Raw genomic sequence first — 21,262 nt, 5'->3', positions numbered from 1 at the left:
TTTACAGTTTCTGGTTTGTAATTTATTGAATGTTCTTATGGCTCTTATTCGACGATATTCCGCACTTAACTATCAATGTGTGATGTCTGTTTATAACAATGAAAATTCAATAAAATTTGTTTTAAAAAAAAAAAGTAGGCATTACAACCTGAAATGGGATGCCTCGGACTCGTGTAGTTTTTTACTATATGATATTACTCATATGTTCAGTTAGCATTCGACTACAACTAAATGTATTATATAGACCGATTTTTAGAAATAACCATGTAATATGTGTATGATGGGATACAATTTCCTTCTTTTGTTCCACAGGTGGATCCCTAGATGTATACAGAAAGATTCCCGAACAAGTTCTAGGAAGGATATCTGTTGCAGTGAGTTTAATTTATTGTTGCCAAATGTGCTTTATGCACTTATTTATTATATGATTTTGTTTGCTAGTTTTTTTTGTTTTTTACAGGTTTTATTTTTTAGTTTAGCATAAAAACAAAAACATAAACAGCTCTTACAACATAGAAAAGTGCTGTTATAAGTGCAATAATGATAGGGGATAAGATGGGGGATAAGATGTCTGATCGCAGGGGTCCTGCCGCTGGGGGCCCCCTGCAACATCTCCTGCAGCACCCACTTGTCATGAGCCTCATGGAGCGAAGATCGCTTTGTGTCTGATGACTTACGATACAGGGGCCAGAGTATCGTGACGTCACGGCTCCGCCCCCTCAGTACCCTTTAAGGGCTCCAACCATAGGACTACAGACAACACAATCAACAAAGAAAGAAAGACAAGGACAATAAGTCCCACGTGCAATGCCCAAAACACGCAAGTTCTGACCAACTGATATAGCAATGTGTGTGAGTTTTTCACCCTTCTCTGCACTATCCTGTCATATGGGCAAATTTATAAAGTGTCATGTACAACGTAATTTTGCACAGCCACTGGGAAAACCACATACTTACCCAGCAGGTTTCTCATTACTCAAATATCTGTACTAATGATAAATACCCCCCCCCCAGTTTATTTGCAAGTGGTTAAACTGTAGCTTTCGCTGAATTTTTTTGATTCCATAAAGGAAGTGACACACATGCCGTATTTTGCTGCGTATTTGCTGCTGCGTATTTTACTACCCATTGACTTCACTGGGTAGGAAAATACGCAGCTGCAAATATGCAGCACAATACGGCACGTATGACCCTACCCTAAGGCTGCGATCTGTGAAGGAACCGTATTGAAGCAAAACCCATCACAATAATATATTAGTATAGGTTTTGTGGCCTCTGTTTGCTAAGCAGAAAATTCCATAAATGTTTTGGCGATCTCTGGTTGAGAAGCTGGGGGTACTCAGAAAAATGGGGAGAAATAACATTTAAAGGGGTATTCTGGGCAAAAACATTTTATCCCCTATCCAAAGGATAGGGGATAAGATGTCTGATCGCGGGGGGCCCGCTGCTGAGACCCCCCGCGATCTCCCTGCAGCACCCGCACGCCCCCTCCCATAGACATGAATGGAGGGGGCGTGGCGTCCCCAGTCCCGGAAACATGGAGGTTTCCGAAACTGGAGATTCAGCACCCGCATAGAATGCGGGTGCTGCAGGGAGATCACGGGGGGTCTTAGCAGTGGGCCCCCCGCAATCAGACATCTTATCCCCTATCCTTTGGATAGGGGATAAAATGTTTTTGCCCGGAATACCCCTTTAATACACTTATTTCCCAAATAGGAAGTGACTGTCATTGCAGAACGATGTTATAAGACCTAAACCATAAATCATTTACGTTTTTCTTAAAGATTCAGATATGATATTGATATGATCAGTGGTCTTGAATGGAAATAGTCAGCATGTTATTAGGGCTCCATATTGGACTCTGAATATACATATTACTACAATAACCACTAAATGAAGTATATTCTGTACTGTTGTATTTAACATCCACTGCATCATAATATTACTGTTGATAGATGTGTCTTTTCCCAGGTGTTGAAAGGCCTCACATACCTCTGGAGCTTAAAGATATTACACAGAGGTGAGCATCTCCCTCAACTTTCATTATTTATAGCTTTGGTTAAATGACCTGAATAGTAGCTGGGAACATGGCTGTAACCGGAATAGAATGTGTCATACAGTGCGGCAGACGTCCAGACCATGATGTATTACTATGTATAGCCTTAGAATAATGTTCTGTCCTATGTGAGTAGTCCTTTCTCAATGATGCTACAGAGGGTTCAGAATGGCATCAGCAGAGCAGGAAAAGCGCGTCGAGCAAATCAGGCACTGGAGCGCCACTGCTGGATTGGGCATATTATGTGCAAAGCAGATTGTACTTTTATTTAAAAAAATAAATCAATAAAAAAATTAAAACAAAATCAGAATATCTATTATAACTTTTTTTTTCCAGCAAGATGGGTTGCACTTTATGTAGAATAACTTTTAATTTATGTTCATTGATATTTTTTGCCAAAAGTGCAAAAGAAAAGCAGTTCCACTACATTTTCAAATTTATTGGTCAGTATATCGATTTAGACATTACCAAATGTGTATATTGTGGAAAGTTTTGGGACTTATATTTAATAAAGTTGATCTATTGCAAAAATAATAACATTAGCATATGTGTGTGATTTTACTTTATTTTTTTTTATTGTTTGATTCCTGTACATTAAACCTGTGTACTAATAGTATACATGCAATTGTTAGTGTACCTGTCATTTGAAAAAATAAAAAAAAAATTGACATGTCAAAAGTTTTGATCAGTCAGTTGCTGAAAAAAGGAACGAGCTGGGCAAAGTGTGCATTAGCAGGCTTCACTCCCCAGCTCATAGCAATCTCCATCCTGAGGCCTGGACCTTGACCCGTGAACCTCAGAGCTGGACCGTGATAGATGCACGTTGGGTAGGGAAGCTACCACACACTTCTCTTATCGCTTTCTCCTGAACCTACCAAAACATTTACAAACACCGTTCCCATCTACAATCAGTACACCTGAGCACAGACTTACTGGCAGCGTCTTCCAGGAGCAATCCAAAAAAACAAAATGTCCAACATCAACAAGTGCAGTAAAATAGTGATTTGTTCATTCTCAAAAAATCCGGTATGATAAAGAACAGGCAATTGCCTGGCGCATTTTGGGTTTACAGACCCTTAGTCATAGTGTCAGGTGATTGATTACCTGCTCTGTACGGCATTCTCACTAGAATTCACTGAACACATGCACTCATGGCTCTGAATGATGAGAGGGGGGTTAAGTCACTATTAGACTCCTCTAGTGGTGGTTTATCTTTCTTCATAACAAGAGGATTGGTCATGTTTAAATCCAACTTGCCTGATCCTTCTCTCACCGACATCTGCCATCAGAAAAGAGTTAAGAGGTCTCTATTCACATTAGTGTTGTAACTGCTCATGCCAAAATCTGCATGTTTGACTGAGGTTAAAGTGTATGATCAGCTGTTAGTAGTTTTAATGGCCTCTTATGTTATCATCATAGGTTTACAGTCACTTGATAATAGAGCTAATTCTGAAACCCATTCTCTGTTTTAGACGTTAAACCATCCAATATGCTGGTGAACACTCGTGGCCAGGTGAAGCTATGTGACTTTGGTGTTAGTATACAGGTAAGTCATCTGTAGGTTTGTGACCTGTGGTTTCTAATGGAATTACATGGTGCCCCTCACTTGTTACTGTACTGTAGACGCGGTTTTATATGCCGCCGGACATTGCGGGTCTCTCGAGCAGGTGAGGGGTTAAAGTGAGTAACAGATGATGTGATAATTACTAATGGGATTGCGGCCTGATTAATATGCGTTCTGGGGAGTTTGGAGAAGATCGGTTCTGTCCACACAATGGGATGAGCTGGGGGGGGAGGCTTCCAGGGGAGACTGTTATCAAAAATAATAATAATTAATAAAAATGAATGTTGAGCAAGACAAAGACTGCGAGGTCTGAGCAAGACCCTCCTCCCAAATTGTAATTAATTTCCATCTCTAAACCTCCCCAGAGAGTACCCACCAGGTTGACCCCTGACCTTCCTGTCATGTCACTATGAATAGGCATCTTCACTCCCCCTTACTAAGCTAGAGACCACAGGACTCAGGGGGCCACTAGCTATTCTGTTTGGCCCCACCTGCTGCACTGCCAGCCTCACTCATACAGGCTGTGGCATTGTGCGTTCCTAGCTGTCTCTGTCTGTCTTCTGCACATTGTGCACTATTTGTGTCAGTCGCCTTGAAGCATTTCGACTCCTTTGTGCATTGCTGCCATGGGTGTACTGACTGACATTTACGAATTACAGAGTTAAAATGGACTTCTATGGAGGATGACACCTGTAGGGATTTGTAAATTTCAGACTCCCCAGATTCCTAATAGAGAAATTCTAGGATGCTTTGTAGAGGACCCAAAGTACTTTGGTAAAGATATTTCTGTCACAATGCTCATGATAGAATTGCTAGAGAGAACTGGTTTCATATTTTGAGTGCTATGTCCTATTTACATTATACACTATCACAATGGTCTTCAACCTGCGGACCTCCAGATGTTGCAAAACTACAACTCCTAGCATGCCCAGACAGCCAACGGCTGTCCGGGCATGCTGGGATTTGTAGTTTTGCCACATCTGGAGGTCCGCAGGTTGGAGACCACTAAAGGGGTTGCCTACTAGCAGCATTTATCACCTATCTACAGGATACATGAGAAATCAAGACAACGACCACTGCAGTCCTCAAGTGCCCCTTGTAAATTGATTGGTACTACCCCTGAATTACTGCTGCTGCATTCACTGTCTATGGGACTGACAGCAATAAGCGACTGCTATCTCCTTCAGTCCCATCAACAGTGTATGGAGCAGTGGTCCTGCAGGGGAAGTACTACTCAGTTTACAAGAAAAAATAAGGGACTGATGTTCTCCTGGTGGGTAGTCGATAGGAAGGGTGCCATCCCGTCTATTTGGCACTTCTTGCTCTCTGCCAACACATAGGAAGTGTCTATTAAGCCATTCACACCACTCGCTGGGTGAGGCGGGTCACTGCAGCCTGTGATTGGCTAAGCAGGCACTTCCTATGTTCCTATGTGTCAGGACAGAGGACAGTGAAGATACTATTGTCAGAACGGCATCAGAAGAGTGTATGCATTTTTTTTTATTTAGTCCTTGCACCCTGAGCACTTTTAACTATAAAAATAATTTTGTAGACAGCCCCTTTAAGCCATTAAATCAGTGTATAGAAAAACACTTGATAATTTTTGACCACGTTTGATAATGTGAATCACTTAGTCACATTGTAATTTAAGAAGATGTTCGTATTTGGTCTACTTTTTGTCCCTATATTATTGCCCAAATATTATCCATATATTATCAGTTCATGTCACCATCTTTTACTGCAGTTACATCGTACAACAAATTAAAGGGGTTATCCACCACAAGGTGATGTTAGTACGTACCTGGCAGACTGTAATGGACATGCTTAGGAAGGATCTGCGCTTGTCTTGGGTCTAAATGACTATGTCATGAGATTACCATAATACTGTGGCTAGCTTTTTGTGAACTTGTATTTCCTGTTTGACTGTTCTTTTTTTTTTACTACAAATCCCACAATTCTATTTTCCTCCTTCCCACACATCAGCCACCCAACCCATTGAAACATAAATGAGCTGCAGACCTGTGGTTTTCAATCAGGGTGCCTCCAGCTGTTGCATTAGTCGCAGATTGATCACTCCACCCATTGAAGCAGACAGGCTCCCTGTCATCAGCTGACTAGTGAGTCAGGTCTCGGCCGCATTGCAAGCTGGGAAAAATCTGAGACAGCAGTCACTTTGTATGCTGCTAAAAATAAATATTGGGGTGAAAATCACAGAAGAATTGTGAGAAAACCGTCACTCACAGGTACGGACACTATATTATGAACTACACTAAGGTTACAGCCCCTGTAGCATAGTCAAATAAAAAGAAAAATCCCAGAATACCCCTTTAATTCTCAAATGATACCATAACTTTGCAAAAAATGTTGGTTTGTTTTAGTTTGCTCCTGGGGATCCCAAGAAAACAGGGGTTCAAGCAATTGCCCAGTTTACCTAAAACAGTGCATGTTATAAACCATAGATACCAGTCGTCGTCCTCAAAAGTGGTATCTGCTCCTGAGTCTGGGGACCCCCATCTACCTAAATAAAACAAACAGAAAGGATTTGACCAGAGCAGCCAGTCCCCTTTTAAATCATTTCTACATATGATATAGTCTGGTGCACCATTCTAGTCACACGTCTGTGTGTTTTTCTAATGAACACCTTTGGCTATAAGACATTATAATAATATATTCCTCCGACTTCTCTTATGCCCAAATTTATATGTAAAAATGTTACTGGATAAAATAAAATGTACAGTAATGCCACATTTGTAAATAACACTTGTAGATCTCGTCTCTAAGTCATAAGCGCTTCTGTATGTTCTTGTAAATGATGCTTTGTGCGTTATGTCTCCCTGAATTGTATCGTACCGGAGAGTGCTGATACTTAGAGCAGGCCAGGGGTTTGTCAGCGGCACTAACAATCGCTTTGTTTACACGTCGAAGCGGAAGCAATAAGTGTAATCATTTTCGGTTTAATGCCTGCAGATAAAAGCACTCTATATATTTTTTATTCTGTCTTTTATGACATCACTCTATTTCCTTCTCCTTTTGTTTGATGGGTGGATTAAATGAGAAATAATTGCCCATTTTATGCTGTTGTCGGTTTAACACCATCATTCCCTTTCTGTCCTAGTTGGTGAATTCTATCGCCAAGACCTATGTGGGCACAAATGCTTATATGGCGGTAAGTTAGATGTATTTTTATTGGAATCATTTTTCATACTTTTCACCGCAGCTCGCACATGTACGCTCAGAATTTCACAGTCAGTTCGTAAAAACAGAAATACCATCATAGACCCACTTTGTCGTATATAGTGTAGCTTGTTTGGGCCAGCCTAGTACATAGGACACCTGTATCCCTCAAGGGGTTAAACACTGCAGATCTAATACACTCATTTAGTGGGACAGTAATTGAATTGAGGGACCTTTTGATGACATGAAGGGAGATCCCAGGTGGGTATTAGACTGATTGGCAGATGAAAGGGGCATCCATCTGCTAATTGGGAAAGGGGATTAGATCCAAGAGATGGAACATATCCATCCTATATTCTCTAGATGTTTTGTCAGGAATTGTAGCCTACTTTTCCACCTTTTAACCATTTACTTGCAGTTCTTTTAGGATAATCCTAATAGTCCTTAGATGAACCTTTTTGTTTAAAAGCTGAAACGTGCAGTCAATAGCTCTTCCATGAACCTGTTTTGTCCCATATGGCAATCCAAAGTATCCAAAATAAGTTGCATTTTTATCATATGGTATCATGTTGGCTCAGCACTGTTGCCTTCCAGCGCTGAACTGAAATCCCACTATGGACAACATCTGCAACGAGTTTATATGTTATCCTCGTGTTTGCATGGGATTCCTCCGGGTACTCTGGTTTTCTTCCCACACTCCAAAAAACATACTGATAAGTAAAATAGACTGTGAGCCCCATATGGTTTCTTCCTGCCCATCTGGGTTTGATTGACAGCTCTCTCGCCCAATACACTTATGAAGAGAAACCTGCCAATGAAGGCCAGAGCATAGGGTATTAGTCCTGTTCCTGGCTGTCTTTTAAACTTTCAGGGTAGATCATAGCTGGTTGGGATGCTGGAGCTTGGCCGTGGTTCAGGTAGCATGAAGCTTCTGACAGATGCCCTTTAAAGGGTTAATCCGCCCCTAGACATCTTATCCCCTATCCAAAGGATAGGGGATAAGATGTGTGATCGCGGGGGTCCTGCCGCTGGGGACCCCCTCGATCTCGGCTGCGGCACCCCAGACATCCAGTGTACGGCGCGAACTTCGCTCTGTGCCGAATGACTAGCGATGCGGGGTGGAGGCTCGTGATGTCACGGCCACGCCCTGCTCATGAAGTCAAGGACATGCATTAATGCAAGTCTATGGGCGGGGGTGTGATGGCCATCGCACCCCCTCCCATAGACTTGCATCGAGGGGGCATGGTCGTGATGTCACAAGCGTGTGCGGCTGTGACTTACCGAGCCTCCAGCGCTACATCCGACGCTCTAAACGAACGTCGGCTGTAGCAGCGGGACCCCCACGATCAGACATCTTATGCCCTATCTTTTGGATAGGGAATAAGCTGTCTAGGGGCGGAGTACCCCTTCAATCCAAAACCTAGTGTAAACTACTTTGTAAATTTGGACTATTGAGTTGTCTGCCCTAAGCCCTGATCTTTTAGCTAAGCTCATACCTTTAGGGTGTCCGAACACTTAGTCATGGCCATAAATGTTGGCACCCCTGAAATTTTTCAAGAAAATGAAGTATTTCTCACAGAAAAGGATTGCAGTAACACATGTTTTGCTATACACGTTTATTCTCTTTGTGTGTATTGGAACGAAACAAAAAAAAGGAGGAAAAAAAGCAAATTGGACATAATGTAACACCAAACTCCAAAAATGGTCTGGACAAAATTATTGTCACCCTTAACTTAATATTTGGTTGCATATCCTTTGGAAAAAATAACTGAAATCCGTCACTTCCTATAACCATCAATTAGCTTCTTAACCTCTCAGCCGGAATGTTGGACCACTCTTCCTTTGCAAACTGCTCCAGGTCTCCTTATTGGAAGGGCGCCTTTTCCCAACAGCAATTTTAAGATCTCTCCACAGGTGTTCAATGGGATTTAGATCTGGACTCTTTACTGGCCACTTCAGAACGCTTTGTTGCCATCCATTTATGGGTGCTTTTTGACGTATGTTTGGGGTCATTGTCCTGCAAAACAACCCCAAAACATCATTGAACCTCCACTATATTTCACTGTAGGTACTGTGTTCTTTTCTTTGTAGGCCTCATTCTGTTTTAGGTAAACAGTAGAATGATGTGCTTTACCAAAAAGCTCTATCTTTGTCTCATCTGTCCACAAGACGTTTTCCAGAAGGATTTTGGTTACTCAAGTTCATTTTGGCAAAAATGTAGTTTTGCTTTTTTATGTCTCTGTGTCAGCAGTGGGTCTCTCCTGGGTCTCCTGCCATAGTGTTTCATTTCATTTAAATGTCAATGGATAGTTTGCGCTGACACTGCTCCCTGAGCCTGCAGGACAGCTTGAATATCTTTGGAACTTGTTTGGGGCTGCTTATCCACCATCCGGACTATCCTGCGTTTACACCTTTCATCAATTTTTCTCTTCTGTCCACACCCAGGGAGATTAGCTACAGTGCCATGGTTTGCAAACTTCTTGATAATGTTGCGCACTGTGGACAAAGGCAAATCTAGATCTCTGGAGATGGGCTTTTAACCTTCAAATTGTTGATATTTTTCCACAATTTTGGTTCTCAAGTTCTCAGACAGTTCTCTTCTTCTCTTTCTGTTGTCCATGCTTAGTGTGGCCCACACAGACACACAATGCAAAAGACTAAATGGACTTCTCTCCTTTTTATCTGCTTTCAGGTGTGATTTTTATATTACCCACACCTGTTACTTGCCCCAGGTAAGTTTAAAGGAGCATCACATGCTTGAAACAATCTTATTTTTCCACAATTTTGAAAGGGTGCCAATAATTTTGTCCAGCCTATTTTCGGAGTTTGGTGTGACATTATGTCCAATTTGCTTTTTTTCCTCCCTTTTTTGGTTAAGTCCCAATACACGCAAAGGGAATAAACATGTGTATAGTAAAACGTGTTACTGCAATTCTTTTCTGTGAGAAATACTTAATTTTCTTGAAAAATTTCAGGGGTGCCAACATTTACGGCCATGACTGTATTTATCTGATGGGTATCTCTCTAGATCCCACCATACACAATGCTCATGTATTTTGAATGGAGAGACGGGAGAAAGCCATTCTCAAACTCCCCAACATTGGTGGTGACTTATCTCTTCTCAAAAATATGGATTGGGTAGAAATTCAACATGCCCAATCCTTGTCTCTCTTGGCCAGGAGCCAGGAACTAACTATAGGTTACCATACAGTTTTTAATTAGTCTTCTGGTCACGCTGGAAAAAGTGGGTTTGGCACATGTCTAAGGTGTATGGGGGCCATTAGTTAGTCTCTTGGGGACGGTGTGACCGAACGCACATTATTTTATCACTTCCTCATGCACCTTCTTTCTGGAGCTTGGAGACTGGTAAATAGGCACATTACTTGTTTCTCCATTTCTAGGTTTACTGTTCCTTTAATACTAGTTGAGAACCATGGTTGTGAGTAAGAATTCTGTGCAATTCCCAGGCCAGAGCCAGCAAAAGGGAACACTGGGATATTCAGCACATTAGGGTCCCAAGTTGTGACTCTTATTTACTGTTCCTTCCTCTCACAAGCACTGACCTGGATAACCGCACAGAACACACTCAGCTGGCTCTAATTTCTGAGTTTGTTTTCTTGTATAGAGGCCCCGGGGTTATGAGGCTGTGAGAGGTAGTGTCAGGCAGCCAGGTGCATTAAGAGCGCAACATGGATCTACGTCTTGGGAGTGATCCTTTCTTAACTCTTTTACGCTCCCCTGACCTTGACACAAAGAAAAATTCTCAAAGTGAACTCAGACCTTGACCAAGTAAAAATAGTAGGCTCTAAAACATTTTACCTATACTATTACCTGGGGAACAGAATACATTCCATGGTATCAATTGAATGGCCACCATGCAGTAAAGCTACAACAGTTTGGAGGTGGTAGGCTCATTGTGCGCATGACATGGAATCATGGTCAGCCTGACTACAATAATGCTGTCAGATCTTAAAACAGGCAGTTTATCATCAACAAGACTACATGACTTTTACCTCTCCACAATAGTTTATACTGAAGGCATTATATAGTTATATAGAAAGAATAGTTTATAGCTGCAAGGCATTCCAGGTTCCTCGCGGTAGACCATACTGCAATTGCAAGCCTATAATTTGAAAAGAAGTGACAAAATATGTTGTTTCGTGTTCTAGTGGATCCATATAACATGAGAATGCCGTGCACATTAATATCAAAATGGTCCTGTAAATAAAATAAAAACACTTCTTATAGGACAAATTGGGGACCTGTTTTTGCACTTTAGAACTTGCACTTTTTGCACTTTCTAAAGTGCACCCTGATTTTAATCTTTACTGAAATAAACTTTGTAAAAAATATCTTTTTACAGAAAATAATTTTTTTCCGCTTATCAGATTCCTTTCCGCCTCCCCCCTTCATTGATCATTAACTGAATTCACTGATAAAATCCATACCTAGGAGAGGAGATAAATTTTCAGCTTTACTGTGTGATCAGCTTACAGCTGCTGCCCATTGAAGTCTATGATGAGGGTAGGGGGAAGAGGAAGCAGCTTCAGAAAGAGAGCGAGATAGACACAGAAACTGCTGCTGCTGCTTCTGGTAAGTGTTTGTGTGAATTTGTGTGAAGCAATACAACACTTAATAGAAGCAGCAGCATTGTCTGTGACTATTACTCTGCAGATTCTTCATGCTTTCCCCTCCCTCCTACAGAGTGAGACCAGTTTCAGACAAGTCAGTGGGGATCATGAGACCCATGATTCGCTCCAGAACTTGCGGAGCTACGGGTGCATGCACACCATGTTTTTGCAATACAGTTCCTGTAACCGGTTTTTGATGAAAAACGGATTCCTCAAAACCTGACTAAACTGTATCAAAAAGTGTGTACAAATTTTAACCCATATACGGTTGAAAACCATATTCGGTTAGAAAAATTATGTCCGGTTGCATCCGTTTAAGAAAAAAACATACCGTATATGTTTTTAACTTTTCACTCCATTTTGAATAAAGTTTCACTTGTTTGATTGAAATTCCAAGAAAAAAAACTGTGCAAAGTCAAAGACCGTATGGTGAAATCCTGATGGAACCGTACGCACATACAGTTCTGTACTGTTCCCATTGACTCCCATGTTTAAAAAAAACGTATACAGTTTAATACAGTTTTTCACCCGGACCAAAAAACGTGTTAGACTACAGTTTTGGGTACGGGTAAAAAAACTGGACAAAACTGTATGAGATGCAAAACGGACTAAACCTGATGATGCGTTTCACATTCGGTTTACAATGTTACGTCAATGCATACAGTTTTCTATACAGTTCCATATGGTTTTTAACTTGAAACCGTATACGGGAACTGTATAACAAAAACGTGGTGTGCATGCAGCCTAATATGGATTCAGAAATGCAACCCTATCACACTTGTGGTTGACACTGGCAGTATTAGCATTTTTCTGTTGTGGCCATTTAATAGAATGTGCAACCATATCGGTTGTCATTTTTAAAGTGTCTTCTCAGAAGCTGATGACTACCTGCTGCTTGGTGGGCATGCTCAGGCAAAAACAAAGTTGTAATGGGGACCACCAACATGCAAAAATGTCCACCACAGGAGAACAGAAAAATGGCAAGATATATTATAGCGAAAGAAACAAATTTACTAATCTTTGATGACTGTTCTAACCTCTGATTTACTAATAAATGGCTTTACTATTGTTGTTCATCATTACATTAGCAATCTGGTTTTAACTTGTTTCTTACTTCTAATACTCTGCAGATTATAGTATTTATGTTTTTTTATTTTTCCCCTTCCAGCCTGAGCGGATTGCAGGGGAGCAGTATGGTATTCACTCTGATGTCTGGAGCTTGGGAATCTCATTTATGGAGGTGAGAATATCATGTGCATATATGTGTGCGGACACAGTAATGTATTATGTGCAGTGCAGCAACATGAAAGGACTGGCATCTTCATTGATGTTTTATAGCCCTTCCCAGTATGAGAGTAGTACAGACTTTATAAATGGGATGCACATCCTGTGGAGGGAATGGACAGTGTTCCTGTTGGTTATAGATTTAATAATTTCACATATTTTGAAGCTGATCCCCAGAGCACTGACAGTGATGGTTATAATAATAACCCCATTTATATACAGCTTGCTTCCCTATGGGAGTCAGGCGCTTCATTACCACAGTATAAAGGTAACGGTTTAAATAATCAGGAGTCAAGCACAGGAATAAAAATACAATTTATGTGGAATGACGCATGATCGTGCAGTGCGCCCCTGTATCCGAGCTCCTGCCCCTCCTCAGTCACCACATGCTTGAAGCACTGATGCGTCTGGGCCAGGTTTTATGACTTTGTATAGGTACAAGTGATTACAGGACAGTGAACTGTACATCATAACTATGCGCTGTTAGCGGGAGTACATTTCATGATACAGAAGTAGTGCACATAAGATATCCGGCTTCATTGGGAGTGCAAGTTGGTTTATTTACAGCAGGATTGGCAAACAGCTCAGTCTTAGGGCACATCCACAGTATACCACATCAGTATGTCGGTAGCTAAACATATGCTGTGGTATATCCCTAGACTTCCATTATGGTAACGTAGTCAAAAGTATAACTTTTGGCCATGTTTTGTATTCACCCCTTTTCTGTACTCCAAAAAAACGTTTGTATATGTTCAAAATGTATACCATAATTGTTTTAGTACATATGTTTGTGGTTTACAACATATGTGTGTGATGCAGATGTGAACTCACCCTAAGGCCACTTTCACATGAAGATATCTTGGTCAAGTTCAAGAAAACACATTGCATTGCATTTAACTTAGTGCATTACTGCAGTCATAGCGTCAGCAGACGGGATAGATTAGAGCCTGAGGATTGGCCAAACAACTGTACAATCTAAATGATTGATAATTATACAAATGAGACTCGAAGAGCATTTGCCCTAAATTACACATTTCAAGTGGAAGTAATACGGGTCTGAGAATAGCTCTAAATCAAAGTCCCATTAAGGACTATTTTGTCAGCTGTTTTGTAATTCTAACTGGGAAAGCTGGGGAACAACTAACTGCAGAGAAAGCCTCTCAGTCTTGAACTGACTTGAAACAGGTTGAAACAGTCTTGAAACAGGTTGATGTTAAAGCTTGATCTTCCGATCTTCAATAAAGATTTACTTATTTTACCTGGAAAGTGAAGTTTTCGACTCCCCTTTTTGTGTTCTACCGTAATCCTTGCTCCTGTCATGATATTAATTCTAGAGAACACAATTAATGTGTGTGTGTATGTATAGTATGTGTGTATATATATATATATGTGTGTTCCTTGTCAACTTTGGAGTAATGTAGTTACAGATGAAAAAAGCTGCCATTTGCATTCCAAAACAGCCTGCTATTAGGACTTTAGTGTAAGGCTGTAGGACCCCTTTGTAAGATATCATATTCACGTGGAGGGAGATTTATCATTATATATACACACTGTTTTCAGGCTCTCTATTGCGTAAGAAAAAAATTGCGCAATTGCGTATTTTGCATGGTTTTTTTTTGCATCATTTTTGATAAAAGATCACATCTGGAATTCTAAGGTACGGTCTACGGTAGAGCTAATTATGCAGTGTACCTCAATCTATCAACTGCGTATTTTTAGTATAGACGCTCAAAGTTTGCGCAAGTAGCTAAATAATTACGTAAATATAAACCTGCACGGAGGACGTGTAAAATGTTGCTCTAAATCGGGGTCACCCCAGTAATAGCTGTAATGTCCCGACACTTTGGAGAGGCCGTGACCCCTGGCTAATAGCGGACCTCACAGTTTGCGGTGATACCCGGTATTAACCCATTAGACATGGCAATTAAATCTAATCACCGGTCTAAAATATCCAGAAATACTTCCCAACAGCTCAGCGGAGCTGAACAGGACCACCGCGGTAAAACCGTGGTCCAATCAGCTATGAGGACATGAGAAGGTAGAATGTTCAAACTTCGAACTGTGTAAAATTCAAACTCCCGCTGTTCTTTATGAGAGCAGGAGATTGCACCTGTGTAGACTGTTACCATGGTCCTCTACAGCTAAGAATATACCACTGTATGTGCAGGGAGGAAAAGGAGGTACAGCTGTTTGGTCTATGTATATGTGTGATCATGTGTATGCGACAGAGCTGAAAGTGTGATTGTGTATATGCAGCAGAGCTGAATGTGTGATTGTGTAAATGTATATGCAGCAGAACTGAGTGTGTGTGATGGTGTATGCAGCAGAGCTGAGTGTGTGACTGTGTGTATGCAGCAGAGCGGAGTGTGTGATTGTGTAAATGCGGCAGCGCGGAGTGTTTGATTGTGTACATGCTAACAATGTCCCTCCTCGGGAGACCCCCCCCCCCCCCCCCCCCCCCCAGGGAAAGGAAACAATCTACTTGGGACTCACTAAAATCTAAAATGTAACTTTTATTGTGTCTTTTAAAATAGGAAAACAATAGAAAACTCACACGTGATTAAAACTTTCAATGGTTGTCTCACTCTTGTATTGGGATTATTTCTTATACCTTTTGTATATACATCACCCAGGTACTGCTATATCCAGTGGGTAGTTTCTCACAGCTTTCCACTAGGGAGGTCTTTCACACCCTTCCCGGGAGCTTACGGTCTCTATCTTGTCCTGTTGGATGTATAATATTTACCTTCTATTAGATTTTTATGGAGCAACCATTGCTTAACCCCTTACGGACCCAGACAGTTTTATTTTTACATTTTTCTTTTTTTTCCCCTTGCCTTCTAAAAATCATGTGAAGACTTCCACAGAGCGGTGGGTGGATAAAGGCACTGACCAGGATAAGACACGTCCGGTGAGTAAAAAGGGATTTATTAAAATAAATTATTAATAAATCCCTTTTTACTCACCGTACGTGTCCTATCCTGGTCAGCGCCGTTATTCACCCACCGCTCTTTGGAAATTTTCACTTGTCTTTTCTCTTATGGTCAGGGAGGCTGCAGGCCAGGCATTCACTCACCCACGCTGACCATTGTTGTGTGTGAGTTCACACAACCGCCTCTGGTAAGAGTTCCTCACTACACTAGTTTGGGCCTTACATTGGCGATTTTACGCTATGGAGTGCTCATCTATTTCTTTTTAGCCTTCTAAAAATCATAACTCTCTTATATTTTCATCCACAGACTAGTATGAGGGCTTGTTTTTTGCGTGACCAGTTGTCCGTTGTAATGCCATCACTAGAGATGAGCAAACTTACAGTAATTCGATTTGTCATGAACTTTTCGGCTCTGCGTTTGCGGACTTTAGCCTGCATAAATTAGTTCAGCTTTCAGGTGCTCCCGTGGGCTGGAAAAGGTGGATACCGTCCTAGGAGAGAGTCTCCTAGGACTGTATCCATCTTTTCCAGCCCACCGGAGCACCTGAAAGCTGAACTCATTTATGCAGGCTAAAGTCATCAACTGCCAAGCTGAGAAGTTTGTGATGAATCTAATTACTGGAAGTTCGCTCATCTCTAGCCATCACTCATTTTACCATAAAATGTATGGCGCAACCAAAAAAAATACTATTTGTGTGGGGAAATTGATAAGAAAACTGCAATTTAGCAAATTTTGGAAGGTTTTGTTTTCATGCTGTACACTTTACGGTAAAATAGACCTGTTCTCTTTATTCTGTGGGTCAATACGATTAAAATGATACCCATGATTTCATACGTTTCTATTATTATACCGCTTAAAAAAAATCGCAAACTTTTTAACCAAATGAGTGCGTTTAAAATCCCTCTATTTTGCTGACCTATAACTTTTTCATTTTTTCGTATAAGCGGCGGTATGAGGGCTCATTTTTTGCATGTATAAAACTTATGCTATCAGTAGCCGGGACCTGCCGCGCATGACCCGAGCATCGCCGCGATGCTCGCGATTATGTATAAGACATAAATGTACATCCTGGTGCGTTAAGTACCACCGCACCAGGAAGTACATTTACATCCTGCGTCGATAAGGGGTTAAAATAATTCCCACCAGCCTCCCCGATGTTTCGCCAGACCAAGGGTTCATGAGGCTACAAAGTTGATCGCTGCATCTAGAGTAACAAAAATACACTCCCGGCAGCTCAGTCGGGCTCATCGGGACCATCGCGGTGAAATCACGATGTTCCATTTCCAAATAAACATATGTGGTATCGCCACGTGCGGAAATGTCTGAACTATAAAAATCTTTTGTTAATTAAACCGCACAGTCAATAGTGTACGCTCAAAAAAATTCAAAAGTCCAAAATAGCGTATTTTTGGTCACTTCTTTTTATATCATGAAAAAAAAGAATAAAAAGCAATCAAAAAGTCCGATCAATACAATATAATGATACCTCAATAAACTTCAGATTATCGTGCAAAAAATGAGCCCTCATACCGCCCCGTACGCAGAAAAATAAAAAAGTTATAGGGGTCAAAAGATGACAATTTAAAGCGTATTCATTTTCGAGCATGTAGTTATGATTAGGATATCATTTTAATCGTATGGACCTACAGAATAAAGAAAAGGTGTCATTTTTACCGAAAAATGTACTGTGTAGAAACGAAAGCCCCCAAAAGTTACAAAATGGAATTATTTTTTCAATTTTGCTGCACAATGAATTTTTTTCCCATTTCACCATAGACTTTTTGGTAAAATGACTGTGACTGAAAAGTAGAATTGGTGGCGCAAAACATAAGCCATAATATGGAATTGTAGGTGCAAAATTGAAAGGGTTATGATTTTTAAAAGGTAAGTAGGAAAAAACCAAAGTACAAAAACAAAAAAAAACTGAGTCCTTAAATGGGCACGGTCAGATACAAAAACTTTTGATATGTTGTAAAGCATGCAAAACCAATTTTCATCAGAAAATTTTCAGTATTTCATACTGAAAAAGCCAGTCAAACAACTGCCCCCCCCCCCCACCTGCTTGGACACATACTAGTCCTGCTTTGTCCATGCATCATCACCTATGTCATGGACACACTTCCTTGATTGATAGCTGTGAGCGCAGGGCTCACAGCTGGCGGAAATATCCTCCCACTGTCATCTTGTGTCCCGCTACTGTCAGTGAGGACAAGCTGGGAGTTGTAGTTTCGCTAGAGGAGATGTGAGCAGATAGCATACTGAGGGAGGGGGCGGAGACCTGCACAGTGAGGCCACACCCCTTCCCTTGAGAGGAATTCAGACTAGTGAGCTAAATTAAAAGTGTAATAAAAAAATAAAATAAAGGTGCTAGACACATAAAAATGATGTATACATGGTTAGGTACTGAGTGATATATTTTAAAAAAATGTTGTTTTTTGTTGGATCTGACGGGTACGCTTTAAGGGATTAAACATCAGTTTTCTGTGTAATAACGGATGTATAATAATGAATGAAATAATGGTTGCTAACGGCTGAATAACGTCTGTCAAAATAATGGGCATATTCATCCGTTAAGACCTGTTATAACATCTGTCATGTATGGCCATTTTAACACCTCTACCTACAGACTCCCACATCCGGGACTACTACTACTCCCATCACGGAACATACTTGTTTCCATGATGGGAGTAGTAGTTCCCCGGCTGCTGGAGCCTGCCGGTGGCTGGGGAGGCTACATTAGTGTTTATACTACTACTCCCATCATGGAACAGACTCTGTTCCATGATGGGGATTGTAGTACAGAGGCTGAGGGATTGATCGCACTGTGTTTCACTTCTGAGACCCAATGCGATTAGAAGTTATTAAACAGGGGAGCGGGCAGCATGCTCCACTCTCCTGCAATGTAGGATGTATTTTACTTTCATTTTTAAATCCGATACGGATAAGCCATTCAGGGCTCCTGGCGGGGTTTTTAAACTTAAGTGTTTCTTACTGTATAATCACATTCCCCCTTTTAAGTATATTCATTTTATTCCCCCATGTGTATATGTTTGATTCCCCCCCTGCCTGCTGCCCAGGCATCTTCTCATCTTCTAGCGCCGTCATAGCACACAGCAGGGACATGCCATTCCATTCCCTGCTGCTCCTCTCCATATCTGACAGAGGAGCAGTGGAGAATGGAGGTAACTTTCCCCCCTGTGCGCTGTTCTAGCACTCCATTCCCTGCCGCTGGTACCTGACCTGTACCCTCAATGCTGACTCATTCATATATTCCCCGTCAGGTATGGAGATTAGCAGTGGGGAATAGATTGCCATGTCCCCGCTGTGCGATCTGATTGCGCTTGGAGAAGGGCAAGCAGCGGGGATATGTCGGGCAGCATTGGGGGTACAGGTCAGGTACGGCGGCGGAGAATGGAGCGCTATAACAGAGCACAGGGGGGACAGGTCCCTCCATTCTCCACTGCTCCTCTCTGTCAGATATGGAGATGAGCAGCAGGGAATGGAATGGCATGTCCCTGCTGTGACAGCGCTAGAAGATGAGAAGATCCCTGGGCAGCAGGCAGGGGGGGAATCATACATATACATATGGGGGGTATAAAATGAATATACTTGGATGCACTGAAGTTTAAAAACCCCGCCGGGAGCCCTGAATGGCTCCTTTGTACCAGCCATTCAGGGATCCCGATGAGGAATTAAAAAATTAAAGTAAAATACCAACGCATTTCGGGTCAAAGATCCTTAGTCATGGCCATGACTAAGGATCTTTGATTCGAAACGCGTCGGTGTTCCCTGCCTCTGTCTGTGTGTTCTCATGATCCAATAAAGCTGCCAGATATTTTTCACCTACAAGCACTGGACATCCTCCTTTGTTCCATGTTTGAAAAATTAGTGCATGTGCGGTTTTTTCTTCCGTCACAATTAACATCCCTTATTCATGAACACTATAAAGGGTCATAACGGATAATCCGAAAATCCCATAGACTTTAATGGGATTTTGTAACGCCCGTTTAACATCCGTTTTTAAGGCTTTTCTGACGGAAGTTTATAATGGGTCTTTAAATGGAGCAACTTTAAAATTACATATTTTTTAAACCCAGACATTCTGTGTTTTTTTTAATAAAGATTTATGATTTAACCATTGTGCAAAATTTTGTTCAGCACACACTGCTGCTCCAGCACTTCTAGCTATGTGAGCAGTGTACAGCGGAAAAATGCCACAGCTCTGTGAAGTGTGAGGTAGAGAAGGGGTGCACAGTAGAGTGAGGAGGGGGGGGGGCGTTTCTATATTTGCGCAAAATGTATCAATTTATTTAAAGGATGTGCGCAACTTTTGTAAATTGGACAGGCAGTATAAAGGGGTAAATCTGTGTCTACAATAGACGCCTAATGATAAATCTCCCCTGTGAAGCATATATAATTGGAGATTTTTTGCAATGATCAATTGCACTTGAAAAAATCTATAGAAATCAATGAAGCATAAAATCTGCAGCATATACACTGTGTGAGCATACCCTTAGGCTAGGTTCATACGCCACCAAAGTATTTACAAAATTGGTAAACACTTTATCACGCTCCGTAGTAGATTTTTTTTTTTGCGTAAAAAAGTAGCACGTGCGACTTTTCTATACATGGGGAGTATGTACAGAGCATTGCACTCTAGTGTATATGTACATTCCTATGTTAGCGGGAGCGGGTGGGATTGGACAAACATTTTAGCGAGAGCGGGCGGGATTGGTCAAAAAAGTCACCGGAAGCGGGATTGAAAAACCAGTCCCATGCAGGGCTCTACATAGTAGCCCCCTGGGGAAGGAGTGAAAGCGCACTTGGGGTTCAGGACAAGACCTTTATATACAGCATGGGTGAGTTACAGGACCTTTATGTATGAGCTGGTACATACATGGCACTTTCTATTATTGGGAATGAGTGGGAAAAAAATACCGTTAAATACCGTGAAACCGCCATAATTTGGAAAAATTCAGTGATATCCATTTTTGGTCATACCGCCCAGCACTAGTACGCCCCCCCCTCCTCCCCGTCACTCTATAGCAACACTACTGGTTATAAAGGGTAGATAAAGAACTTTGGTTAGTAACATAAGGGAAAACCTTTCTGCTTTAAAAAGATGCTTTTGTAAGTGGGTTTCCCGGGTTTTTCTTACGTGTGATTGGTTTATCAAAGTCGTGTGACTATTTGATAAATAGGTCGCACGTAAGCAAAAGTAAGTTTAAAAAAAAATTGTCATACATTTGAAAAGAATGTTAAATCTCCATCTTAGTTATGTGCACATGATGACCAATGGTAGTGGGGATGTCGGAGGCATAAGCTGGTTGATGCTTTCTGTAGGGTAAGCCCTGTTATACCCCAACATTTGCGTATGTAAATAGTTAAACATTGGCTATGCATCAGCATATTGACATAAGAATAAACGTGTTGTATCCTTATTGTAGATGAGCACACACAATAAATGTCACAATGTTTTTTATGCAGTTAGTAAATGGTATAAAACTGGTCACCACAAAGTATCAAGAAAAATTACTTATGTCTAATTCATATCATGTGGACTTAAATAAAAACTCTCCATGACAAAAAAAATAAATATTCAGGAAAATGATCAAGAGTA

General features: G+C 41.2%; 1 protein-coding gene across 5 annotated transcripts in view; it reads left to right on the top strand.

Moving 5' to 3' along the window:
* The window catches only part of MAP2K5 (mitogen-activated protein kinase kinase 5), a 178,019-nt gene that overhangs the window by 117,342 nt on the left and 39,415 nt on the right, over nucleotides 1-21,262 (top strand). For all 5 annotated transcript variants that reach the window (XM_056571648.1, XM_056571650.1, XM_056571651.1 and 2 more), the window contains 5 exons: nucleotides 313-374; nucleotides 1,972-2,020; nucleotides 3,529-3,602; nucleotides 6,736-6,786; nucleotides 12,594-12,665. In XM_056571648.1, coding sequence (XP_056427623.1) covers nucleotides 313-374; nucleotides 1,972-2,020; nucleotides 3,529-3,602; nucleotides 6,736-6,786; nucleotides 12,594-12,665 — 308 coding nt within the window. The remainder of the gene's footprint in view (nucleotides 1-312; nucleotides 375-1,971; nucleotides 2,021-3,528; nucleotides 3,603-6,735; nucleotides 6,787-12,593; nucleotides 12,666-21,262) is intronic.

Source organism: Hyla sarda, chromosome 4 (assembly GCF_029499605.1).
Source record: "Hyla sarda isolate aHylSar1 chromosome 4, aHylSar1.hap1, whole genome shotgun sequence".
Taxonomy (NCBI): Eukaryota; Metazoa; Chordata; class Amphibia; order Anura; family Hylidae; genus Hyla; species Hyla sarda.
The sequence above is the reverse complement of the archived record's forward strand: the minus strand, read 5'-3'. Positions and strand labels throughout refer to the sequence as shown.